The 27,975-nt window shown below is 47.7% G+C and overlaps 1 protein-coding gene across 1 annotated transcript in view; it reads right to left on the bottom strand.

Annotated features, from left to right (window-relative positions):
- The window catches only part of MDGA1 (MAM domain containing glycosylphosphatidylinositol anchor 1), a 148,318-nt gene that overhangs the window by 92,376 nt on the left and 27,967 nt on the right, over positions 1-27,975 (bottom strand). The window contains exons 2-3 of the mRNA XM_009283748.1: positions 7,014-7,153; positions 4,104-4,278 (exon numbers count right to left, since the gene is read on the bottom strand). Coding sequence (XP_009282023.1) covers positions 4,104-4,278; positions 7,014-7,153 — 315 coding nt within the window. The remainder of the gene's footprint in view (positions 1-4,103; positions 4,279-7,013; positions 7,154-27,975) is intronic.

Raw genomic sequence — 27,975 nt, 5'->3', positions numbered from 1 at the left:
GGACTCACGTTGGAGAAGTTCATGGAGGACTGTCTCCCATGGGAGGGACCCCACACTGGAGCAGGGGAAGAGTGTGAGATGTCCCTGCTGAGGAGGAAGGAGCGGCAGAGACAACATGTGATGAACTGACCGCAACCCCCATTCCCCATCCCCCTGCACTGCTGAGGGGAAGAGGTAGAGAATTCAGGAGTAAAGTTGAGCCTGGGAAGAAGGAAGGGGTGGGGGGAAGGTGTTTTAAGATTTAGGTTTTTTCTCATTACCCTACTCTGATTTGATTGGTAATAAATTAAACTAATTTCCTCAAGCTGAGTCTGTTTTGCCCATGACAGTAATTGCTGAGCAATCTCCCTGTCCTTATCTCGACCCACGAGCCTTTCGCTATATTTTCTCTCCCCTGTCCAGCTGAGGAGGGGCTTTGGTGGGCACCTGACGTCCAGCCAGGGTCAACCCACCACACCCTATCACTCACCCCTAAACTAATCAGATTCTTTTCTGTTTTCTCCCTTTACAGAATATGGTCCTTCCAATTCCCTCACCATACCTGCACCAGACACGCAGCTGTCACGATTGGAGCCATGGTTATCAGTTACTTTACTTGCAAGGACACCAGCAATAGCCCTGCAGGGAGCATACTTTCTCTATCCACCCAGGGCACGCTGCTCCCCAAGGGCTGCCCTCCTGCTAAAAAAGGGATCATTTTCTTGGACTTTTGCACCAGACACCAATGTTTGAACATCAAGGAAGCATGGGGAAAACCACAGAGGTGTTCTCCTCCCAGAACCACTTTGAGACTGATTGGGATTAAATGTAAAGATCCCGTTTGACAAGATGGGACCAATTGACCCTCTAAAACTGAAATCTGTCCCCATGCCCTTAAGCATGTCTTATAAGGCATCTGTTGAGCTCAGCTGAAGCAATTCTACCTTTTCAGCAGCCTTATGACCCCATCTTCAACTGCGAGGAAACTGAGGCACGCGCACCCAGTATCCCCTTGTACTACCAGCACTGTCTTCTGTGTGCACTTTAGCAGAGAGGAAGAGGACACGAGCTCATCACCTCCTGCTCTCCTATGCCACCTAATTTTCACGATATTTTATTTTAGAGATTTGTAAGTTTGGAAATCTGACTCCCAGAAAGGAAGGGGGAAGCAGGGATGAGCTTCTGCTAACGTGTCATCCAAATAACGCATATTCTCTGCTGAATCACAAGTGTCAACTTGTGGATTTGCATATTTTAATGAGCTGTATGCTTGGTAGACAGCAATTGTAATGGGACCTGAGATTTGTCAGCTTGACCACACCACAGCTCAGAGATATGAGTACAGCCATTAGCAGAACAATGACAAGGCACAGAAAAAAAAACACAAAACCCAAGGCTGAAGAAAAACATACAAAGGTGGAGAGAAAAAGGCTCCTCTTCATACAGTGCTGTCTCCACATAGCCATAGGATGACCGAATTTTACACCAAATTCTCTTGGACTAGGACCTTCGGCACAGCCTCTCCTCTTTCCCCCTTCTTTGTCCTTAACCCTCCTTTATTTGTTCACACTTTACATGAGTAACTCTGTAGCTACGATCCTTCTGAGGCTACATTTCTCAGCAGGATGCAGGCAAAACACTTCCCTTACTGATCAAAGAAGATACTCACCATTCAGGTCTCCTGGCTCCCAGCTACTCCCCACACAGAAAACATCATCTTCCTTTTGGTTGCTAAACCTTTCCTCCCTCAAATCTTTCAGCCTTCTTTCGTAGCAGTCAGCTCTAAGTCTAGCTCTCCTGAGAAAAGCTAAAATAAGACCTACGACGATACCTATGTCCTTGATGTATGAGTAACGCCACTGATGTCAGTGAGCTGCACAAATAATAAATTTGGCCCAAGGCTGCCCATGGAGATGATCACATGGGATGTTTCATGTGCAATATAAGCTTGTAAACATCCATTCTTTCTTTTTCTTTACTTTCCCTTTCTCCCACATGGAAATACTCCAAACAGCAGCTGCCCCTCTGCCAGTATCTAACCAATACTTTAAAGCCTCACTTGATGCCCACTTGGGGCAAAGGAATAACTCGCTACACAGGTTAGTGTTTCCAGTTTAATATCCTCTTGGCACCAGTGATGCTCTCTGCACAACCTTGCTGTCTAATACTAAAAGTATGAGTGAGGACTAGCACTAGCTGTCAAGGACACCAAGGTTCACATGAGGGTGATTACTTACCTCCAACTACAAATTGGGATGCAGGGAAAGAAGGGGTTTGTTTTCAAATTCTGGTTCATTCAGCTGCAGGTTGCCTGGGTAAGCGTTCAACAAAAACTGTGGCTTTTCCTATGTGTTCCCTTGTACCTACTGCAAATACTAGCAGAAAATAGTCTCTCCTCCCCAAAAAACAAGTGAGCAGAACAGAGGTGCATTACCAAGTCCATCTGCAGAGTAGATGTTAGTATGAGAAAGCCCTTGGCCACCCCATTAGCCCCACAGTTCTACAGGTCAGAGCTGCACGAGGGACCACGGGACACTACATCACTCTAGCTCCAGCCTGCACCCCAGAAGTAAAGGGAGCGCCCTCAGGGCATAAAGAGATTCACGCCACAGTCCTGTTCTTAGAGACACAGGCCCTGGCAAGGTATCATACTGAGGCTTGAGACAAGCAAGTCCCCTTTGCAATGGAGAGTTATCATATGCCTCCACCACATGTAGGAGAAGAAATGAGCAGAGAAGCCAAGCAGATCTAGGTGGGCGTCAGAACTCCTCCAAACAAAGCTATGTAATGCCCATGAAGAAACGCTCAGCCTATCCAAAGTGGCTGCTGCTGAAGCAATCTATTTTCCCAGCCTGTAGGATGGTGCTCACACTACACTACTCCAGTACAGGGTAGGGCAAGGAAGGAACAGAGACGGGAGCTGCCCCAAGCCATAATACAACTGCGGATCATGAACCTACCAAAGCCTAAGGATGTTCAAGTCTATGGCATACTTTGTGAGGGTCACATCATTGTAGGGCTGGACAGCAGGACTAAGAGGAAGCAGTCAGGCAGCAGTTGCTGTCAAGAGAGCTCTGCCCAGACTCTAGGCAGGTACTGGGGTTTCGAAGCCTGGAGGTTGCTCCACTGACAGATAACCACAGTGCACCTCAGCACAGAAGACTGTCTTGCTAGGAGCGTGGGAACAGATGGTGACAAGTTCGGGGAGAGTTCCAGCTGCTTTATCACACTTTACATCTTTTTAGCATCAACCTCTAGCTGGCTAGGCCTTCTCAGAAGATATAAGTGAGGAGAGGGTGTTAGTCGGGTTGGAGAAAACTGGAATAGTGGATAGCCAAGGACAATAAGCAGAATGGTAATCTTCCCCAAGAGAACAAATCTCTGCAAAAGTTGCCTAGACCTTAAATCTTAGATTCCTCCCATATGGGGGTTATGGGATAAGTTTATTTTCCCTCCCTTTCGGCTACAGCAGCCCAAGAATAAACAACATTAAGCCAGCATGAGAAACCTTCAAAATTTGGGGCCCAAGGCGGAGAACCGCTAACAGCATCTCCAGGACACAAGAAGGATGGACATTGCAACCAGCCAGAGAAACTCTGAGTCACTGAAACCAAGGGGTCCTCACAGATTCCTTCATGTTCACCCCTTCACAGCTCAGCCTCCTCAGGTGCATCCCAGAGTCTTTTGCTCTGTTTCCACCATGCTGCAGAAGTAGCAATGCTGGGAGCAGGGCACTGGTTTCAGGAATGCCCCAAGCATCTGAGGCACTACCAATTTCAAGAAGCATTGGTTTGCTTCAAGCATTGCCAGCTTCAAAATGAAGTCAAAGAAAGCAGAAGCCATCTACAATGCTACATCCCAGACAAGTGGTAGGGACCTCTGGAAGTGACAGACATCATGGCACCTAGACAAGAATGACTCACATGGGCAGGCAGAGCTATCTTTTTTGTGGATGGACCTAATCTCCTAGGGGAAAGGGACCCTGGGGACAGCACACCAGTCCCTTTGCTCCTGAATCAGGTGTGTGTGGTGCTAGGGCAATGCAGCTCCCTGCTGGCCCCGCAGCAAGGCAGAGACATGCAGTAGAACTGTGGGAAGGTCTGGGTTGCCGCTAAACGACTTACACTGCACATCTACTCGAATGGACTTGATGGCAGGGACCCCAACCCCATTTTCTGCTTTACAGTAATAGCGGCCCCCCTGCAGCCTTTGTATCTTCTCAATCCGAAGGGTCTCGTTAAGCACTGACGTCTCTTGGAATTTGTCCGACGCGCTGCCAGCAGTTTTGGTCCATCTCACCTGCACAAGAAGAACAAGAGAAATACAAGCAATCAGTGACACAAACTAGAGATCCGAGGGGACAGCAGCACTGCCTTTGCTCCTCTTCCCCCTCCTCCCTAGCCATTTTCAAAAATGGGCCCTACAGCACACCAGACCTTACCAAAGTTCACCTCTCAGTTCACCCAGACAGACAGTGCATATTTACCACTCCTGCTCCGATTCTGCAAACCCAGGAACTTGGTTAGTTTTATACCACTACCTGCATAGCACAGGACTTTCATCATTAAGCCTTGGGACCCCATGTGGCTGGTAGGCCACAAAGCTACAGCAGACATCAGCTCACAGCTACAGAGCTTTTATTGCAGTCAAGACTCTTTCATCTTTCTCCGGACAGCAAGGCTATTTCTGCTGTTTGCTTTTCCAAGTAAGAGTGAGAAAATGCAGTTGCTATCTAGCTCTTGCCCCTTTCCCACAGGGAACCCCTGTATATGTTATTTTTATAAGTCATCCTTTGGCAGTACACAAGCTTTTACTTTGATTTTAAAGATACAGAAAAGGAAAAGAAAAAATCCCTTCAGATTTCAAGCTATCTTGCATTTTTTGTCCTTACGTTACATGTCTTAAGATCCTGGCTTGTGGGGCAACGGAGCTTCATATTTCATGGTGAATGGTGGCAAGAGGACAGCACTCCTAAAGACTGAATGGTATTCTTATGTCTAGAATGAGGTACAGCCCTAGCAGTGGTGGTACAAGCTTCCCCTTTGTTTTCTGCAGTCCATAAAATGAGAGACAGAGATGGCTTTTCTCAGCCCATTGGTTTCCTATATCTGCAACCTCCGTTCTAAAGGTTGCTGACTGGTGGTCTCCCACACTCGTGCCCATCTAGACTCTGGGACTGAGATTTAGCAAGATCAACCAACAGAAAGGAGACAGACTTTCATTCAACATTGGCCACAGACGAGATGGACCAGATACCTTGACTCCTCCCCCAGACTTTGCTTAAAGCTCACCGCCACCACCTGATCGACACTGATGCTCTAGAAAGATGCAGGGGTGTCTACATCCCACTCCCAGAGCACTAGGCTGAGCAGATTTTTGAAGCTAATGACCATGGATTTATTTAGCCTTTGTAGGCTTATTATGAAATCGTCTGAGGGCCCCAAGACTCTCAGAGTCTCCTGTTTGCAAGGACACTTCAGGCAGCTCTTTAATCTTTTCAATTTCAATCTCATTTTGGCCACATTTTCATGCTTTAATGACTGGCTGATAGAAGGGAAAAGAAAAGTTTAAATGAAGGTTAGGATAAGAGCTTAGCTGGGGAAGAAATCTATCCATGAGGAGGGAGGGCAGAGATAGGACGCATGCCACGTTTTATGTGCGCGGGTCCCAGCCTCCCTGGTCATGCCTGGTTCCACACTCTGGTGTCCCCTGTGCATGTCCAGGCAATGACAAGCCACGATGTTGCCCACTAGCATGCTGTCTGCATCAGGCTCTGCTCCAACAATCTCTCTGGTTATTCAGGCTTAAATCCCCACAACCTGCCAGCACTTTCCCACACATTCAACATCCTTAGGCAAGGCCAGCCCTACCACCTTCCTCGTTTCTGACCTACACAGCTGTCATCTGTCCATCACTGTCACAAGCCTAGGCTGGTCATTTTTGCTGGTCTGGTTCAGATCATTTCCTTTTTATTGTTTCTAGGATATGCTTTGATGGATAAACCGTTTCAAATCCTTCTGGCTGAGTCTCTCTCCCTCTCCTTTGCCATCGTCTCTTAGCCAAGTAGCTCCTCACAAGCAAGTGCACAGAGGCGTTGATTGGTGTATGCAGATGTATGGCTTCTCAGCACAAACATCTTTGGCAGGACTGGGGAAGGGGGCTAAGAAGGCACAAGTATCGTACTTGGCTCCCTTGAGTGTATTCTGGCACATCCAGCCTCCTAGCACACACCAGCTGCCACTCCTACCGCGCTCTGTCCCAGAGCGGGCAGACCCATGCTCTGGTCCAGTATCTCTATAGACATATCCACGCTAACATTGAACCAGCCTGCTTGAGTATCTGAAGGGTGGGGAGGTGGCTGCATGGGGCTTGAGGCTATACAACCCTCTAGGGACCCTGGGGAAGGACTGCAGCAGTTAGCCAAGCTCAGCTCTGTATCTCTCCACTGAACCGTGACTTTGACCACAGCATGGATATATCCAGCTCTGCAAGTCTGAATCTGCCTCTGGTCGGTGGCCATAAAGCAATGACCAGTGTGCTCTGCGCGGGGCTCAGTGAAGTGCGCTACAAACAACTTCCCAAACTCCCCCAAGCAGGTTCCCCTTGTTTGTACATCCAGAGAAGCTGAGAGACTGAGGGACCATGATGGACCAACTCCTATGGCCAGCACATGTGGGAAGCCTTCTCTAGCCTGTTCAGGCTGTTCCTGCTTTGTAGTAAGAGGGTTAAAGACTTGACTGTGGTTTGTATAATGGACTCAGTTTGGGCTTTCGGTTTTTTCGGGGACTTCACATACTGAAGACCACTAGAAGGTCTGTCTAGGCTCCTGCAAAGCTTTGTGGACTGTTTTCCATGAAAGGAAGGCTAGATGCTTCATAGCTTAACAAGCTAGTGCTTGTGCTATGGGGCATCCCTACGTGACTCCAACATGTAGGAGAAAGCTGGGCACCCCGCTGCCCACAATTCTCCTTTACGTGGAGACTACAAAGAAGTGCCATGGGGAACATGGGTGACAGGCAAGACTGAAAGCTTACCTGTGGCCGGGGGTGTCCTGTGACCAGACACTGCAGGACCAGCGTGTCCCCTTCCCGAATTGTGTAAACGCGTTCACTGATGTTGTCTTCCTTCACCACGCACGCCTGCCCAGCATGGATGATTTGGGCCTGAGCAGGAGCTGCGGAGAGGAAAGAAGAGGTAAAGAGGGAAACAAGCAGCACCCCAGCCCTTTATGCCCACTGCCCAGGGTGGCTGCTCCCATGGCAGGGTGGAAGAGCCACCTCTTAAGCCACAGAGGGAAAGAGCCAGACAGTGCTGGGTATGAAACACAAAGGTCTCAGGAGATATAAAATTGAGTGATTTTCCCCATTCTCCTGGGCAGCTGGTATCAACTGCTATTTTAAAACCTTTGGTCCTGTTGGGATGAGCAGCTCTAGGCACTGAAAAGCAGAATACGGAGCTTTTTGAGGGGACCCTCCTGCATGGGCTGAGGATGAAGAATTCCCTGCTCTCATCTCTCCAAGGGGAGCACATGCAAGTGGTTAAAGCAGGGACCTGGTCAAATCACATCTGCTCTATGCTTGTCTAAAACAGGCCTGATTATTATGATTTACCTTGCAGGGGAATGGGATAACTACCGAGCAGAGTTAGAAAGGGCCTTGAAGCTCTGTACAGCTCTTAGCACACGTCCCTAGAACAGGCATAGCACACGCTGCAGGAGAAACAAGTCTTTCCCAAATTACACAGTAACCTATCTCTGCCCTGAGCCAGACGGAACAGCCTCTGCAGGATCAGGGGACCCATAACCTCTAGGATCTCTCCAGCTAGGCTCCAAGTGTAGCACACGCTGCAGGAGAAACAAGTCTTTCCCAAATTACACAGTAACCTATCTCTGCCCTGAGCCAGACGGAACAGCCTCTGCAGGATCAGGGGACCCGTAACCTCTAGGATCTCTCCAGCTAGGGCTCCAAGTGGAGCCCAGTTACTGCCAGTCTGGCCAGGAAAACAAGTGAAGACCAGCGCTGTGGAAAAATAGGTGGAAAGGAAGTTCCCAGAACAAAGTTTAAAAGCTTCACGCCCCCCAAATGGCAACTATGTCCCACTGTAGCCCTGAACAACAGCAGGGAGAGACAAGCTCTAGGAGAACAGGGGTTTTTTTTTTTTTTTAGAGAAAAGCCTCAGCTCCAGAGTCTTGTGCAAACAGACCTTGGGTTCCTACTCCAAAAGCGTTTGTGTGATCACTGAAGTGGCTGAGATGTATTGAAGGTGACTGCGCAGCCCAACGGGACACCTGTGCTCGTTTGAGGGGAAAACTCCAGTCGCACTTCAAGGAACAGAGAAACCCACAAACGTGTCTAAGAATCGGTGCCTGAGTGAGCGTCCCCCTGGGATACTTCCCTGTCTTGCTACAATGCTTCCAGGTGACTCTGGAGTCACAGCTCTAGCTCCTATTCGTGAAATACAATGCAAACGAACAAACCACTGAGGAGATGATCAAAGGGTTTAAAGCAATGAGCCTTAGTGAGCCTTCTGAAACAAGCACAGATTTTGCACAACCTGTTAAAGCTGAACTGAGCACCCACTTTTTCCTCAAGGTTAGTTGAGCTTCAAAGACTAATTTTTTTTTTTTTTCCCCATTCTTTCAGCATAACCAAAGTGCTCTAAACCCAATCACCTGGGCGAGGGAAGTGCTCAGATTTATGCTGGTTTAATCCACCAGCAGCACAGACCTAGGGCAGGCTGGGCTCGGGCAGTGGAGGAGATCTGCCTTTGAGGTCAGCCTATACAAACTGCTGTCACCACAATGCACTGACCAAGCAGCAGTGACACAAGAGTGGACGCAGGGCGAGTGGGCAGCAGGCTGCTCTTGCTGCTGGGGCTCCACAGCCTGCCACGGCCACCCAGCACCCAGGCAGCAGCACTGCACATGCAGCAAGCTACTCCTCCTTTTTGCATCTCTTTCCAGTGTGGTGACACTTTGTTAAAATCATTATTACTGTCCAAACTGTTGACTAACAGAAGCAACATGTGTATTTGAATAATATGATGGCACAAACACGGATGAATCCCTCAGCCTCTCCTGTCTTCCCCCTCTGCAGGGTTCCCAGGAACGTGCCTGCCATCGCTCGAGCATCACGGGATGCTGAAACTGACTGTGAAAGCTTCACTGATATGACTGAGCAGATGAGTGACCTTCCCCTGCCTGGATGGCAGAAGAGTCTTGTTCAACCCAGGAGAAAGCAGAAACCTATATATGTGCTTACATACCTCTGTGTGTTTCTATACACGTACATGTATGGGTATACATACAGATATGTAAATACATTAAGTAAAATAGTGACTTATCAGGAAAAGACATCATGAACGTCTGTCAAGTGAACAGTGGCAGAGGAGTAATTCAGAAGCCTATATAACCTTTGCCAATACACCTTAATCCAAATGACAGTCTCTTGTGCTGTTTCAGCCCTCGGATCAGTCCTCTGCAGACCTGCCATCACGCCTTTAACCCCACGTGCACTGCAGAGCATAGCTCACAGTGCCGAGACCCAGGCTGTGATGCTGAAAAATCCCTGCTCTATGATTAAAAAAGAGACCCTGTCCCTTCCCATCCTGTAGCATACTCCTCCCCATCCCCGACCTGTGCTGCCTGCATTTCAGTGGGGTCCTGGCACCCTGCAGCAGCAAAGCTCTCGTAACCTCTATTCACAGTCTCTAGGCTGCTTTTGCTGGCTAGTGGCTCTGTTCCCCCTTTGCAAACATGACCTTGCTGCAAAAACTAACTTCCAGCCACCCCATGGAGAATCAGAATACTTATCGGCAGCTCTAGCTCCCAGTTAAATGTTTCCTTAAGTTGCTCTGCTGTACCCCACATGGTATACAATGTAAGCCTTTCAACCTACACTCTTTTCACTTTGGCCATCCCACTTCCATAATTTAACCTGTCTTCTGTAACCCTTTCCTGCCACCTGCCTAAAGGCATTTCTACATGGGGAATTTCCACAGCAAAATCATTAGGTACAGTGATACAGGATTAGAGGGGTTTTGTGCAACTATTCTGGTGCCAAAATACCTTGTGGTAATTTGTTGGTGTCTCTCAGAGTTTGACAGAAATATAATTTAAACTAATTCTTATTTGGCACTACAAAGCATTATATGGCATTAGTCTACAGCAAAACAACAACTCTAGGGATAAGTCCTGTGTCGTAATTTTCTCCTCTTCTCTCAAATTCTCCCTGGGTCCACCGGGCTGTAATAAAGCTTACAAGCAAGGGTGCGCACATCCAGCTTTGCTCACAGGTGTCTTAACTTGCTTGTGTTACCATCACTAACACCTTTCAGCTATATTCATCGGAAAGGGACATCCCTTTAAGTGAATCCCCACTGTTTAAGCTGTAACATCTCTTGCAATCACAGCACCAGGTCCCTGGCAGAACAACAACCATTTTTGCCTGTCTTAAACCCCATATGAACACAGATCTCTCAAAAGGGAGCTCAGAAAGCCTGGGGTTATCTTGGAGAGAAAAGCATGTGGATAGATGGCATAGGAATCTATGCCATAACTCTGCCTTTGGTTACAACTTGACATTAGTGACGTGGTGGGGGCTGAGCAACGAACCAACCCAGCTCTTACCGGATTACATTAAATCACAGGGATTACATTAAATCACAGGGTGAGACTCGGGAAGCTCTCAGTTCCAGGCTCAGCCTGCCACAGCACACAAAGGCCGGGAAAGTCACCTCATGCCATATTACAGATGGGCAGAGACACTGTGAGGATTAATTGCACTTTTAATGTGCTTGAACAGAAAGAATACATTATTGTTTGACATCATCCCAGGTCTCCAGGAGGATTTCAGCATGCAGACAGTTTGCGCGTTGCTAGCACAATAGGATGGCAGGACCATGCCTGTCAGAGTAAACAGTTTCACAGAAGGCCCTTAGGAGGGAAAAGAAAAGCCAGAGCATGAGGCCAGGTGCTGGAGACGAAGCAGTAATCTCAGCAATTCTCAGCAGTGCTCCACGAAGAACAACCCTTGCACAGATACAACCTGCCACGCTAACTCCTGCTGGAGCAGAATCCCTCTCCTCAGGCTGGCAAACCCCAAAGCAGAGGTCCAAGGAAGACCTCTGATGACCTCTGCGGGGGAAGAGGGGACAGGTTGCTCCCTACCCTTTTTCCCCAGCATTTTGAACAGATGCATACCTGCCACGCTAACTCCTGCTGGAGCAGAATCCCTCTCCTCAGGCTGGCAAACCCCAAAGCAGAGGTCCAAGGAAGACCTCTGATGACCTCTGCGGGGGAAGAGGGGACAGGTTGCTCCCTACCCTTTTTCCCAGCATTTTGAGGGACAGATGCATCATCACTTCCCTTCCGCTCCAGGTGACAGATCAACTTAGGGAAGGCTCCCAATACAGAGAAACTGGGCCAGCCAAATATTGAGTGCCAGATGCTTTACAAAGGAAAAATTCAGGCTCCGAACCTGCAGCAATTAGGCCCTTCCTTAGGAAAGGGCTGGCTTGCAGTGCATTTGGCCTCTGCACCGAGATTTCCTACTACGCCTTCACTTGATATATTTACACATTAAAACAAAAGGAAATTGGAGTGGATAAAATAACTTTATTCCCAGTGCAGCATACTGTACAATATTATTTTTACCATTATCTGGAAAGTTTATGAGACTCTTGGTGCTTAGAGGTTGCTACATCATTAAAATGCAGAAAAGGAGAGAGAAATGCTCTTTTGGAGAGCGCTGAGTAATCTGTATTTGGTTCACAGGTCTAGCCATTCATCTTTTTGAGCCCAAGATCCCATTGCTACAATGGCAACGATGAGAGCTCCTTCACAGAGAGGGTGGTGAGTGACAGATACTGCATTGGCACTCCCTCAGTCACAGTCAGCAACCGCAAAGGACAGGCTGCTCACCCCTTTTGCAGCACAGCATCAACTGCACTTTACTGCTGCCTTCTCAGCAGGCTAACACCAGCCATCACTGTTAGACTCTGCCCCACCACCACCTTTGCCACCTGCACATGTCCTGCAGACAGCCTCAAGGATGAAGAACATTCATATCCAAAGCTGCTGGCCCAATACCTGCAGCTACACACGCAGGGACACTGAATCCACCCACCTCCGCTACCACCCTCCTGCAGAGTGGGGAGAGAGGGAAGCTGCACCTGGAGCTTTCCCTCTTCCTCAGGCTTAATCTACCACCCTGTTTTGCAAGGCAAGTGATGCCCTCCCGTACATCTGGTGTAATTATAATTCAGCCTCTTCTGCACATAAGCTAGGCAAAGAAGCCAGGGTCCTTCCCCATCCCTGTTCACAGGCTCCTTGGACTCACCTTGCTCGTTACATGGGAGCAAGAGGGAGGGGGGCATCAGCTGCTAATCTGCTGCTTAAACCCCTCAAGAACCTGCCTGTCTCCTTCCCTCACCCTTCCTGTCCTGAGCAAGTGGCACGTAAGGGATGCATCATGAAGGGAGTTCCCAGAAAGGGGAAAAATACATGGTGTTTATGGAGCACGTGGGGTTGAATAAGCATTTCATTAAGGAAATCTACATGTGGCATTCCTTGCTGCACAGCCACTCTCAGTAACTGCCTGTCCATGGGTGGAATTGCCCTGAGGCACCGTTAGTTACAGACCCTGCACGGCAAAGCACCCAGGGAGCATCTCAGGCCTTGAAGTCACTGCTTTAGTTAGCATTTTATCCCGTTTGTTCATGCAATGCACAACTCTGCTTGAAGAACAGGGGCATACAGACATGAAGACCTTTGAGGAAGGGGTCATATCCCCTTAGCAGAGCACAAAGAGAAGCCAGCACACAAGTAAAGGGAAGAGACGTGCTAGCAACGCTCAGCAGGAGCGAGGAAGGTCTAGTAGTATGGGAAGGGTCTGCAGGGGCAGCATCCTGATGGTCAAACAAAACATCTCGCTCATGCCTGCTCTGGGAGGGGATGGCAGCTGCCTTGCTGTGTGTTCCATCACTATTCAGCTGGTCTCATTGATTGCTCCACTGTGGATGAAGACACAGGCTTTGTTGAAACTTTCGGCAAAACAAATTAACCAGGCCAGCTCCAGCCCTCAATGCAGGGCATGATATCGATGGGCCATTTGAAAAGGAAAATTCACTCCAGCTTGAGGACGATTATGGAAATAATAATACACGATCAGTGTCCATTAACACTGTCAGCAGGGCTGTGGATCAATAGCATATTAATGGCTGAAGAAAGACCGCCCGTACTTATCAGCAGTTAAGACCAGCACAATAGCAGAGGGAGAGGAGATGGCAGTGGGCGGGTGTAATTGAGCCCAGGCACTGGATGTCTTTGTGCAGCCTACCCAGGGGAACCCCTGTCACCGCCACTTTCTGAACACGCTCCCCGGCTGCTTGCTTGGGAGCCTCCTCCTCCACACCTCAGCCCCTCCCAGCCTCTTTGCCCAGCACAACGCACAACGGCAAAGGGTGCACAGCCCCTGCAGGGAACTTCCCCAGCTGAACGTGCCCAGGACAGCGTAGCCTGATTAGGCTCCAACTTTTAACACAAGGCCAGACTAGTCCCATAGCAGAGAGGGAGGCGATGCAGAAGCCCCCAGGGATAGCTGAGGAGCAAAGTGCATTTATGGTCCCTGGTCTCCTCCCACTTCTTGGACTTCTCTCTTGCTCAGGCTCCTCCTGTTGACTCTTCCAACACCGTGTGCTGCTTGGGCAGCTCTGTGCTACCACCAGCCTGTCTTAAAGCAAAAGACACCAGGAAGAACTCCCTGCATGCTGACGCTAAGGGTTACAACCCCAAGCAAGACAGATCTCCACTGAGGCTCTTTTGCTCCCATGCATCAGTGTTCTCACTGCAGCCCAAACAACGTACACTCAAAAAAAAAAAATTTCGCTTACTGTGCTCCTGGCCTAAATTTGCAGCAGGAAACATGTCATATTTCAGCAGCAAAATGTCTCTGACTGCTTTGGTATTTATACACTGATCATGATTAAAACACAAACATCAATCCACCCACAAAAAAAACACAGCCACTTCCAAGACATGCAAAGCAACCATCTCTAACCCTACACAATACTCCATAGCACTCCTGAGCAAGAAGAGAAGAATATAATTTTCAATGGGAAGTGCACAGAGAAATGACAAAGTTGTGGAAAGTAATCACAGAGCATGAAACTTGGCTACTTAAAATAGCATGGGATTTTTTTTGACTTGGAAGAGACCAAGACTATGTCTTTACATCTCTGGCTGATTGCATCTCCAGAAACAGAGTTTCCTTTTGCAAAGCTCAGCCAGATGATTTGCACAGTCTTAAAATAATTTTTTGCTTAATCAATGTCACTTCCTTGAAGCACCTCTATAGTTTTGTTTCTTTTAGAAAAATGCCAGCAACAAAATCATGCGAGATGTCATGAATAGCAGGTACACCCCCCCAGTGACTGCAACACCTGCTCCCGAGACCTTCGTTCAATTTAAAACTAAAGAGGTATTGTGTGCTTTACTAAAGTATCAGAGTCACCAGATCACCCCCAATCCTCAACTCCACTGCCTGCAGCGGCTCACTAGTTTTCCTAGGTGTTCCCAAAATTTTCTTACATAGGTCCTCCTAACTGCAGAGTATCAAGCAGCAGAGCAAAATTGATCAGCAACTTTGTTCGATAGGAATCAAGTGACAGATGTTACACACACAACATTACAGTGGCATAAACTCATATGCCTGAGTGGAATTTGTATAGATGACTCAATGCCAGCAATACAAAGTAGGTTGTCTTCAAATCTTTCCGGGCTCCAGATATGGTGGCAGTCAGAGCCAGCACCTCAGTGATACTGTCCTGGAAGCTTCCAGCTTTGGTTAGGATGTGAAAAAAGTATGTTTGTCTCGTAATGGCCACAAAAGAGGCTTTATCATCTTTCCCAACCCACTTCCCCGTGTGCCAGCTTCACAGCCTGAGCCCCATCTCTAAATCTTGCTGCAAAACCCAATGAGCCACAAAAGCCACACTCAGGTGAGGTGATCCTGCCAAGCTGAGTGCTCAAAGCATTGCACTTAAAAACCCATTTCTTGCCTGGTTGCTACTTAAAGCTCCTAACTGTTTTAGGGGAAAACACAACTGAGGCAAGCAGCTTGGGGGAGAAATCAGGCATCCTCTATTCTGGAGACCACTGACAGACTGACTTGTTTGTCAGCTGGTAAAATACCCAAAACTGAAACGGTCCAGTCAGAGAAAAAGAGGGCTGCAAAGAGAGGAACTCAACTGGACAAGGGCAGAACAGACACTCACTTATCCTGCCCATGTGCTGCAGGAACAGTCCCCAGAAGACAGGCCAGCACTGGGCTCCTTGGCAGGTTTGATTCCTTGCCTCCCCCACCAGGTCTCCAGTCCCCTGAGTCAACCTCCAGCTGCTCCATGCACCCACCACCCTCTGAAGGAGAAAGAACAGTTACAGGCATCCATAAAACCTGCTGACCCTCTGGCCTTTGTAAGCCCTCGTGCTCTCAGCTTCCAGCGTGCCCATCACCAGGAGCCTCCGAGCAGCGGGTTCGCAGGAGAGCCAAGCTTGCCTCGGACAGAGGAGAGTCAGCTGCTCTTCATGCATTTCGTGCTTCTGCTCTCCCTTCTCGCTCCTCCGTCACAGCATGCAGCAGCCACTGAAGCTGCACGTCCCCACTCAGCCAGGAAAACTGCCTTTCACAGGCATGCTGCAGCTTGTCAGCACAGGTAGCAAAGCCCAACAGGCAACGTCCCCAGGATCTGCTGCTAATAGCCTTTGCAAGCAAATGGGCTTTGCTCAAATGGTCCCAAGGGTTTTGCCCCTCTCCTCTTTTCCCTGAATTCAAGTTCAGCTCATTCCCAAAGTCACTGTTGGTGCTGCTTGTTCCACTTCTTTTCCCTTTTTATACTTTAAGGCACTTTGGTACAACAGTGACTCTTCAACAAAGAGGACCATGCGCACAGATCTATAAACCAGCGTACTTTGAAACTCAGCTCTTGTTTCATTGCTGGACCATTTAACACAGGAGATGAAAGGAGAGCACAACACAGACACTTCATCCCTTCAAAAGGGAGAAAAAAATGTCAATTTGCTAATCATCTGTTGACTAGATTAGCAGCAAAGGTGCATGAACTCTAATCAATGAATAACTACAGGCTCCTTTTCATATCAAAAAGGGGAAAAAAACATCAGGCAACAGCTGTGGCTCCTGAATCGTGACAAATAAGGAAAGGCAGAGGGAGTGGTTTCAAACTGGGTTCCCTGGCTGGCAGGATGCTCCAGACTTTGCTGGTGAGGACTCCACCAAGGTCACACATATGTGCTAAAACCCACCCCTGAAAACACAGGAAGAGAGACAGATTCAAGCTCCAAGTATGCTAAAAACAATAGACAAGAAAAATAACAAAACCCAAACGAGCATGCAATCAGAGTACACTAACAGAAGCTGGGTAAGAATAGGAGTATTTCCATGAAACTCCAGCTGGTGCTGTTCAAAATGCTAAACCTTGAGGCCCAAATTCTTCAATGCCGAGGTGGAAACCGAGGTCTGGTACGCAGGAGGAGGGTTGGCAGAGAAGAACTGTTGGAGGAGAGGACTTCTCTACATGGAGAGCCAAAGGGGACATTGTACACTCAGGGCTGCTAACCCCAGAGGGTGGGTGCACAGCTGTGGGGTTAGCAAAGCAAGGCACTTGGGGCTTTGACTAGCCAGTGCCCCAGCTCTCCTTCAGACATCCCTGTCCATGTGACCGAAGCAGCTCCACCATTGTCAGACAAGCTCCTGCAGAGGCACAGAGCTCAGTGCAGACCACAAAGCCCATCTGAGAAGCTGGGTAAACACTCAGGCACTGAATCTATGCTAAATTCTCACCTGTCACAGCTCCGCTGCTTCCAGGGCCCCATCTAACTGTCTCAGAGGGAGCTGGGGATGCGAGGGCAATCACGCCATGATGGCAGTGCAAACATTCCCTCCACGCAGGAGAGGAAAGATTCAACAAACGGCCATGTTTACCTGCTGCTATACCCAGCCTCCACAGAAAGCAAAAGGCTATTTCAGTTGTGATACGGGAGTGGGTGGGTGGGAGGGAAATCACTGCAGAGGCCAGAGGGTGATAAGAGCCACAAGAAAGAGACTGAAATAAAATTTCACTGAAAGCCTGTTTTATTCTTGCCATAGTTAGAAAAAGCTGGAAATACAAATGCTACCCTTAATTCAAGTATCTAAAAATCCAATTCTGCTACTGAAAAGTGGCAGGCAGCAGGGACTCGTCTCTGTCTGAAGCTCTATGCACAGCAGTACCCATCCCACAGGCACCCCACGTCCCCTGCAGCAAAGTCACTTCCCAGGGGATGATAGCACAGTGGCTGCAAGAGATCAGCTCTCAGCCCCAAGCCACTTGGTGGGGGACAGACAACCACGGCACAAACCCCAGCACAACCAACTCACTGGCAACCCTGGCAGAAATGCCAAGGACCCAGGGGAGAGAGAGGACCCAAGCAGAGACTTGGCACCCCTCTGCTGGGTGCTTATCTGCCCCCAGCAAGAGCAGGATTAGAGAGAGGAGTGCTGATGATGATACAGGGATGCTGCTGGTGATACAGCCCCTCGGTGGAAAGAAGCCTTTGTCCTCAAATGGGTTCCCATACAGGCCCTCACAAAACACTGATGCTTTTATCCCCCAAGCAGTGTTGTTAGGTGGGGAAATGCTGCTATTGCATGCTGCCAGCTGGGGAAGAGAAAGACATGAAATGGCTTGTCCATTGTCAGGCGGGAAGCCTGAAGCACAGCCAGGGATCAATCTGTACCTAATTCCAGCCTAGCACCTTATAATGCAAAGGCCAAACTTTAGCCTCCAACGCTGCCTAATACAGCACTAGAAATTCACATTCACAGGGAGCGGAGGAAGAAAACTTCTTGTGCAACACAGAAGGGTTTACTCAAGAAAAACTGTTTTCCTCTGGATTTTCTCCCCTATCGCTTTTTGCCAGCACAAGGAACTCGAGCCTGAAAACTACTGCCAGCAAGCAAAACGACCTAGAGAGGGAAAAGCAAATATGACAGCTCTACTCCACCCCAAAGGAAGAGAGCGCGCACCGAAAGGAAATGCCAGCAAATTGTCAGCAAAGCTGAGGCAATAGGGGCTACGTGACACCCCTGGAAATCAAGCCAAGTAATGTTTTATCTTGACAGCATCCTTTACATCCCTGCAGTGCCTTTGGTGTGCAGAGTCCTAGAAAGTCCCCAGTTCCTTCCCTCTCGAGTACCAATAATTAATAACCACAACCTGGCAGACAAGCGAGCAATTCCCTCTGGTTCCGGTAAGAGGAGCTGACATCTCTCTAACCCCAGCCACCTCCATTGTTTTATTCTCTTTGTTTATTGATCCTTTTATGCACATAATTCAAATTGACATTTAATAATTCAGCCGAGTTAATGGTGCTTAAATATTAAAAGGCTTTTCTCTTTTAATTAGCTGTAGCAAAATAGGCAACAAAGGAGTGCTAGATAGATGCCATTTAAAATGCTCTCGTCCAAGTTCTCTGGCATTTTTCTAGGGACGGGAAAGAACAGTTCAAGGGAAATTTTGTACAAGTCTCCTACTCTCGCTAGGAAGGTAACTAACCCATAGAAGCGTTTCCAGAGGCTTTGATTCATAGAGCATATTCATCTCTGTCAGCTCTTTGTTTTCTCTCCCTTCTGCTCTTCTCCTAATAAAGACAGAAGGGAAGGGAAGGAGGGGCAGAGGGTAGAAGAAAAACCCTTTCCTGTAAGAGGTGCCGCCACTGGTGACCAGCACCCACGTAACACAGCGCAGATGCGGATGCAAAAGCCTTTTGATACGTCATTGCAAGACCTGCAACCAGGTGAAAACAGAGCCAAAAGGAGAAAGTACACGTAGCTAACTGAAGAGTTACAAACAGCACAGAAATCATGCAGTTATTCCCTGGGGCAAGAATAACTAATCCAGGAAATTAATTTGAGATCATACTGAAAAAAAAAATTCCAGATGTAGCAGGGTAAGGGAACACACATTTATTTCTCTTCTGCTCATTATACCAAGGGTTGAGAATAAGAGGGGAAAAAACACGTTATCTTTAAACATCAGTCTCATCTCAGCTGGAGACAATGGCAGTAATGCATCTTAGTCATAATGTTGCTGGTGTATGGCATCACAACTGCAAATAGTTGGTATTATTTGGGCTGTTTTAACTGTGCATACTTTGTCTCTCAATTAGCTCTCATTTTAAATCCTGGATTGGTTTGAGTTTGGGATAACGATCTCCCACCTGACCCAGAGCAGAACCATGTAGTCACAATAATTAGATATAGTAACTGTTAATAACTTAGTTTAATTACAACCTATTTTCTTCAAATTTAGCCTAGACATAAGATTTCAATGAATTTTAATTACATGCCACATTTGAAGAGCCTGTGCTATTGCATTATTAAGTTAATTCCAGACAAAGACAGAGACTGACAAACATTAAATTCCTTACTGAGGACACTTAAAAAAAAAATTAATCTTAATTCAAGCCAATTAATAGATTGACTTGCAATTTCTCTGCAAATTCATTCTTCCAGTGAGGACCCAAGTACTGTAAATCTGTAGAGAGTTTTTCACACATTACAGAGATCAAATTCCCAGTTTATGTGCAAAGTTGAGTACATCCTTAACAGCAGAGCAGCTAGTTGCATTTCCACAAAACACTGAAGTCACCGCTCTGAACCTGCCAGGCAGAGTATCATGGCAAAGAGTGTCCCCATGTGCAATGGCACCCAAGGACTTCAGGATCATGGGAGACCGCAGAGCACTGGTCCTTCTGCCCAGAAGTGACAGAGGTGTGCAACACAGCCTTGTTCACAACCAGCATCCCCCCATGCACACAGGAGAGGGCAGTGGTGCACATACCAGAGTCAACCTATTATACTTTTATGACTGATTTTAAGGTCGGGAAATTCGGAGGCAGGAACTGCTACTTTATCTCCCCTTGCACGCAAATGCTAGAAGAGGGTCTTTCACAACCCTCTTAGACTCGGGGTACCCCCTGTCAGTTGCTTTGGCAGAACATGGGGAACCCCTCCTTGCCTCTATAGGGCTCTGCACACAGGGAGCATTTTCTGTCACTCGCATCTGCCACATGCTGCTCATGCAGTGAAATATTATTGACACCAATAACAAACAGTTTGCATTGTTTCCCTTCAATAGATTATCCATTTACTCCTCACCAGCTGTGCAACACATCTGGCCACATTGCCTCTCCTGGGCAGGTACTCCTCAGCCCAGTATTCTGCTTATTGTTGCTCAGGAGACTTAGGAGGTGATGGGGGAGTAAATGCCCAGTGGACAAGTTGCATCTCCAAGAGTTTTCAGAGGCAATAAAACACAAGCCTGTTTCCAGCCTCTTCAGCACCGAGTTGAGTTACCAGCTTTGGCCTTCTGTGGTATCCCTTCCACCTGCAGCTATTCTCAGTAAGATAGGGCCACTCTCGGGATGTATGAGTGATTAGCTAACACAGTACTGCACGGCTGTTCCTGCAAACGGGATGGGCCTTGGGCCACTACTACAAAGAGCTCTCCTCAACCACAAGTGCCAGGTGTTGGTCTCAGGAGCATCCCCCAGCCCCTGCAAAACGAGACTGAGCTCTGACATTGCCACATCTTGGCTACGTTGATGGAGTTCATTCTGACAAACAGCTGCAGCATCTCAAACAATTAATCTGTTTGGGGGAAGGGAAAAAAAAAAGAGGGAAAAAAGGAAAATGGACTAGTAAAGAGTTTTGCAAAAATACCCGATTACAACTGAAAACACAGGCAAGGAGAAGCAAGGTAGGCTGATGCTGGCTTGGCCGCTCCCTGGTGAGAGACTGATAGCAATGAACTTGGGAGCAAAAGTTCCACAAAGCAAGGTTATGAATTTATTATTCCGCATCTGTGCGGAGTCAAAAGATCATCTGAAACACCAGAGACTTGCAGAGGAAATTGGGGAAGTGCTAATGCACGTGGGACGGTGTTTAAAATAATTTCTCAGCTGGCTGACTGCACAGGGGGTAGGGACAGAGATTAATTCTCTACCCAAGATCATGCATTTGTGCAAACATTGTTGAGCAGCTTGTTCAACAGGGGATTTGGGGACTAACGCAGCCGTATCAAAGCAGCCAGGGTCTAGCTGACAGCCTTGCAAAGGAAGCAAGATGATCTCTGACACTAAGGAAATAAAGCTCTGAGAGACTGAAATGCTGACAGGCACCAGCCTCAAAGCCAAAGCATGTCTGAAAAGGAAAGCTCTTTAAAAGACTTTTGTTCTCAAACTCTCTTCTGCAAGAGAAAAGGCTTTGGCCTACTTAGGCAAGGCCAAGGGCAGGCTAAGACCTCAGCATATTTTAAAATCACTTATCCTCAGCTCCATTTGATGTTCTCTTGATATTAGTAAGAAATTTCATTTTATTTAAAACATTCCTGGGCCTTCGGCTGTTTGTGGAATGACACAGAGCAGCCCATTCCATGGAGAACAAAACAGTCCCTTGGTCTCTGAAGGGGACAGGAGGAAAGCAAGCTCCCAAGGAGAGCAAAGTCTCAAACCAGCGTCCTTTCTTAAAGACCTCAACCAACCCAGTCTGCTGCAGAACACCCTGGGACAAATTAACACAAAACTAGACAGTGGGCTTCCCATTTAAAAGAAGAAAGTGTTTGAAGAGGGAAAGAGGCAGAGTTTCTGAAAACAAGCGCTGCCTTGAACCTCCATAATGTGCAAACTTGAACTGCCATCCCATCCCCTAGATGAGGAAGTCACTTGCGCCGCCCATCAGGCAAGGAATTGGTTTACCTTCTAAAAGCTAGTTTTGCCCCCAGTTTCAGCCTGCTCCAATTTTCCACGAAGGGGAAAGACTCCAGGTCTGGTTATGCCACAGAGGTGCATAGGTCCCCAGTAGCCCACCAGGCTGATGGCTGACAGGGACAGTGGAACTATTTCCCAGTGTTTGTCCCACAAAACGTCAATTACGGAGGCACCACCAGTTTGTTTCACTGAGATGGGCAGCATGTCTATCTTGGGGCATTTCAAAGCCCTATGTGACAAAAGAATGCTTCTGTTATAAATTACATTGGGGAAGCAACCAAGAACCATTTGAGTCTTGCATATCACTTCTGCTAATCCTCATCTGGAGGGACACAGTTGGCCTGGACAAGCTTATGAAATTGGCTGGGGTAAAAAGAAGCCATGCCTTGCTCCAGCAATGGGTGCAACTAGGGCTGCTCCTCCTTTCACAGGCCAACAAGCACGTGTACTGCTGAACACCCAAAAATGAGCCACTCTGTCACATATTACAGTCACCACACCTTCAAACTTCTCTTCCTGTTTGATTATGTCCTAAAACAGGCGGGGAATAAAAAGTTTGGTTATCAGCCATATACTTTCCCTGTTGCTGCCTGCCAAGGAGGGGGGCAGGGAGCCAACTGAAGTAGCTGGGGAGCTACTCATTAAACACCAAAGGATTTCACATGCAGCAGCAATGTTCCAAACCACCAGCCACCATCGAGCACTGGCGGCAAATAGCTCTTCATGACCCTGTTAACCACAAAGTTTTTCAGCTAAACTACCCCAACTCCACCCAGGAGATATGGCATCCTGCATTTTTGCTCAGTTACATGGACCTAATGGTCTTCAGTTCATGGCCTTCACCCTTTACCGCTCTCATATATTACTGCTCAACTATGACACCAAGGAAGACAGAGAGTGGGAGAGAAACCCAGAACCTGAGAATAATCTCCAATGAGCACTAGTCAGTAATTGACTTGATGTGTGACCTTGGACAAGCACATTCTCCCCTTTTTCTCCCCATGTGTCATTTGAATAATTGCACTACCGTGTCATGCAGGGTACTTTAAACCTTATTGTTTATACAACTTTTTGAAGATGCAAAACACCATATAAGTGCTAAGTATTATTGTGGTTATCACCTTCCTCACAGGGGGGTTATGAAGCTTCATAATTAATGTTTGTAAAACAAATCTCTGTCATCGGATGAAATGTGCTAGAGAAGTGCAAAAGATTAATATCCTCAGTAATCTGATGTGGGTTTTACTGTTCTGTGCAACACTTAATAAAAAATAATTAAAAACAAACCTAAGCTAATACTGATAGGAAGGATGAGGAGGCAGGGCCGGATGCACGTGGGAACAGCCTGCTCTCCATTAATTAAGCCCAATACCATCAGCCTCCAAGACAGTGCCAAGCATTTTCTTGCTCCTGGTGATAATCACGCATTAAACTTAAAGCTGATTTTGGGTAACCAGAACTCTTGAGCACACCAGAGAGACTCGCACTGCAGTCAGGAATACCAAACATGGCTGAAGCAGCACAGCTCTGAGCCCCACAAGCCTTTACACAGCAACTGCTGCCTGGGGAATTGGATGGGCAGAGAGCAAACAGATGCAGGTATGCTCAGAGACCCCACAGGCACCTAGAAGGGAGCCAAAAAAAAGCTGGAAACCCACCCACAGGGCCCCACTCCCATACACCCCAAGTCCCTGGTCTCCAGTCAGTAGCCTGGAGGAGTAGAGAAATACCACTCCTTTGGCCGTGCAGGATTCAAGTCCCCCAGAACACAGGCAGCTACCAGTCCTACACATCAAGAGCCACTAGCTCAGTGGCTCTGTAAAAATACATACCAACAGTTTTATATTTCTTCAGTATGAGAAATGTGGTTGCTGAAGTGTTTTGCAGTGCAGCAACTTCCATGTGCAACAGAAATGGAGAAGCCTTTGGAGAGTTTCTTGGAGAACATTTACCACCAGCGAAGGAAAATTTCCGGCAATCGCTTTAGCTGCTTGAGTACCAGCTTTCTTCCCAGGACAGCAGATGCGGACAGAGTAACCCCCTCCCAATACCCCCATACATGCATTAAACAGAACAACCCTCCAGGTGCTTCATGTGACTGAGTTCCCACCACACATGCCCTTGTACCAGGTGGTAGAGGCATGGGCTATCCTGCTTTTACACACACAGGTTGCAACAGCAGCTCCCTGGCAAACTCCAAAATCAACAGGATGTCCAAGCCATGCAGATTTCTCATGCAACCGTTAATTAGGCTTCACTCTTATTTACTGCATTTGCCCACATGGTTTCTTCTGGTACCAATTCTCTTTGGTTAACACCAAAGCAACAGAAGTGATACTGTTTTTTCCCTGCACATGTGCATACAGATATGCCAACACTTTCCACAGGCAAGCAGACCAACAGCAAAACACCGCTCGTAAAAAGCTGCGAGCAATGCCAGAGCGGCCCTTTTCCACCTCCAACCTCGCAAGCACCTACAAACAAGTAAAGACAAGGTTGGTGCTCTTCTGCTCCAGCCTACCCAGAAGCAGAGGAGCTACGGAAAGAGCTCAAGGAAGCACACATATTAGAGACAGAAGAGTCCCATGGTACTCACCAGGTCATCTGCAAGCCTTCCCTACAGCCTGCTCCACAGCGATGAGCCTGATCAAGCTTTAAAATGTCCCCAGAGAAGCATCTCCATAGCTGCTTTCATGTTTGCATCAAGGAACTTGTTCTGGCATTCAGCCCAAGTTGTCCCCACAGACAGAGAGTTTAAGACAGGGTGGAAAAACAGCAACCAAAGCACCTGTCTTGTAGCAGACTTGTCATCTTTTTGTTTATCACTTGAAGGCACACAGCAAGGGGATCTGCGATCACATCACATATTACAGTAATAGGTGTGATTATCAACAATCTTGGTTGGGCCTGATGCACCACCACAGCAAGGAAGACACGCATCTTCTCTCTTTAGAGGGCTTCAAGTGATGATGGGAAGCAGACTACACCACCACAAGAAAGACAACAGCCACTCGAGGAGTCCATGGGATGGGGTGGGAGCATGAGAACAAACACCCTTCTTCACATAAGAGGCTCCACTCAATACTCACTTTCAAATCCTGAGAAACCACTTCCCCTCTACACTGACTCACTTGAGACTCAAAAGGAATCCAAAACGTGTATGGCACTATGCAGCAGTGTAACATCCCTTCTCCTCTCTCTGCCTGGTGCAAAGGATCAAGCCAAACGTCCCGTCACCATCTTCAGTTTTACAGGGGAGAAGTTGGAGGGGGTGTGCTTCATTGGAGAACGCTCTGCTAACCCTTGCTACACATGACCCATAAGGGCAAGGGATTAGCGTCACCAGCTGCTCTGCTAGGAAGTGCAATGTGGAAAACTGGATGCATATATGCAGTGTGGAGCCATTAGAAAGAACTGCCTCAAACACCTCCCCCTCCCCACATCGCAGTTCATAATTCCCCATGTCATGCCCGCTGCACTCCCCTTCAACACAGCCTTTATCTCGCCTCCTCTGCAGCCTGTTACTCCAAGTGCCATTTCCACCGCTGAAACACAAGCGACACCCCTTCTCATCTGCACTGCTGTAGAGCATGTTACTTTCATCAAAACCATCTGGGGCAGCTGGCACATGCTGCAGAACGAGTAGAGAATTCAGCACCTTCTGCAGCTTGCCCTTAGCAGAGTGGAGATGCCAGACACCCCAGCTGTGAGAATTCACATTACCTCACATTTCACTATCATCTGTCATATCAAAAAGACTTTATAAGTACACAGGTGGGGGAAGGGGGCTGCTTCTACGAGCAATAAAACACAGCTTCCTCTGAGGTGGGACATAGCTGGTTAACAGGGCTCAGGAACATTATCTAATTGCTCAGGCTAGAAAGGGAAAAGCAATCTAAACTGATTTGAAGCTTCACAGGGAATTAGGGAAGCAGAATATAATTACCTAAGTTGGAATTTGGCCAGAACTCATGGGGGGAAAAAAGCGATTCTGGTCTTTAATGACCACAAACAATCAGCAACTTAGTTTTTCCATTCCTTTCCAGAGTGGTACAGGCATGCATTTGATCTCATTTCACGCTAACATTGCTCTTCAAGAAGCAGCTTTGAGGTAAAGAAAGATGCGCTGGATTTACACCCACACAGCTGTCAATTACATTGCAGCACCATGCTAGAGAGACCAGATTGTCTCACATCACTCAGGTGACCTCAAATTTGGGAATATCCAGATTTTCAGTCCTTGAACTTCACAATTTTTAAAATCCCCCAGCAAATCTTCAATAAAGTAAGTATAGACTAACAACCAACTGCAGCCAACCACCTTTCAGAATATTCCATATCTTTCGCCTCAAGACTTTTCACAAAGCACCCATGGAAGAACAGTGGGTTTTCTCTGGCCAGCTGTTGGCTGCACAGCTCTGGGTCCATGCAGCAGGACAGCGGCACTGTCCTGGGCTTCTACCTCGGCAGAAGATCTTGGTGGCAAAGGGCTTGGTCAAACCCTGCATCCCCAAAGCACATGCCGGTACTGCTCTTAGCAGACCCAGTGTCACAGTGAGAAGAGACCAGAAAAGCCTTCATTATCAAAGCTGTAAAGCCTTCGATCTCATTAGCTCTGGCATGCTGTTACTTTGAAGATTCCCTGGTATTTTACAAGCTGTGAGAAGCAGCAAAGCCAAATCTGCTCTGTTTTAAAGGACAGCCAGACTCTCACTCAGGTCTGAAAGACTACACAGCTGCCCGCAGCTCACATGAAGTCCATATGTGGGACAGGTCATGAGTAAAACACCGCTCGTAAAAAGCTGCCAGCAATGCCAGACTGGCCCTTTTCCACCTCCAACCTCACAAGCACCTGCAAACAAGTAAAGACAAGGTTGGTGCTCTTCTGCTCCAGCCTACCCAGAAACAGAGGCAAAACTCAGCTCTGACAAGGTCTGAGCCTTGACTATTCCTGTTGTAGATGTGGCAGGAGCAGGCTCAAGCGCACAGAAGACCTTGAAGAGCAAAGCCCGCTTCTCCTTTTCCCCTGGGGATGGGGCTTGCCCCATGGCAGTCATCACCAGCCCTAACTTTGAGAGCTTTGACAGGCAGCCTTCACAGAAAGAAAAATGTCACAAGCTAAAACACTTAAAAACCATGTACCAAAACAAAAAGGAAACCATTGGCAGTAGGCTTTGCTCTCCACCCTCTGTCACACTTCAGTTCTTAATGGGAGACATTGGCATCTCCAGTCTGCTGTAGACTGAGTGAAGTGCTGGTCACAAACCCTTGGAAACTGTCTTGCACTGACCTTGGAAAAAGGTCTGGAGGAAGCCAATGATGGGTTTCTGTCTCTAATACATATGGATCCAATTCCACATTCTGCTGCAAAATTGTAACTTTCACTGCAGTCGATGGGAATTACACCTATTTAATAAACGGCAGAATTGATTTTGTGATCTCAGGTGTCTGGGCCTGCAAGATTTCCAACCTACATAACTTTAGATAAAAATCCAGCAAACCACAAGATAATGAAGTCTTTGAGATTCCACAAACACTGCCTCACTGAACAAAGCTCAGAGGTGGCTGGAGCTCAATGCAATCACAAGCTTCTGCTAAATTACCTTGGGCCAGAAACATCGCAGATGAGGACAAGAGCTACGGATGTTGTCTATCTGGACTTCTGTAAGGCCTTTGATATGGTCCCCCACAACACCCTTCTCTCTACATTGGAGAGATACGGATTTGATGGGTGGACTGTCCGGTGGGTGAGGAATTGGTTGCATGGTCGCATCCAGAGGGTAGTGGTCAACGGCTCAATGTCCAGATGGAGATCAGTGACAAATGGTGTCCCGCAGGGGTTTGTACTGGGACCAGTACTGTTTAATATCTTCATCAATGACATAGTGGGATCGAGTGCACCCTCAGCAAGTTTGCAGACGACACCAAGCTGAGTGGTGCGGTGGACATGCCAGAGGGATGGGATGCCATCCAGAGGGACTTGGACAAGCTTGAGAAGTGGACCCGTGTGAACCTCATGAGGTTCAACAAGGCCAAGGGCAAGGTCCTGCACCTGGGTCGGGGCTACCCCCGGTATCAATACAGGCTGGGGGATGAAGGGATTGAGAGCAGCCCTGCCGAGAAGGACTTGGGGGTACTGGTGGATGAAACGCTGGACATGAGCCAGCAATGTG

The sequence above is a fragment of the Aptenodytes forsteri genome, unplaced genomic scaffold (genome assembly GCF_000699145.1).
Source record: "Aptenodytes forsteri isolate BGI_AS27 unplaced genomic scaffold, ASM69914v1 Scaffold309, whole genome shotgun sequence".
Lineage (NCBI taxonomy): Eukaryota > Metazoa > Chordata > Aves > Sphenisciformes > Spheniscidae > Aptenodytes > Aptenodytes forsteri.
The sequence above is the reverse complement of the archived record's forward strand: the minus strand, read 5'-3'. Positions and strand labels throughout refer to the sequence as shown.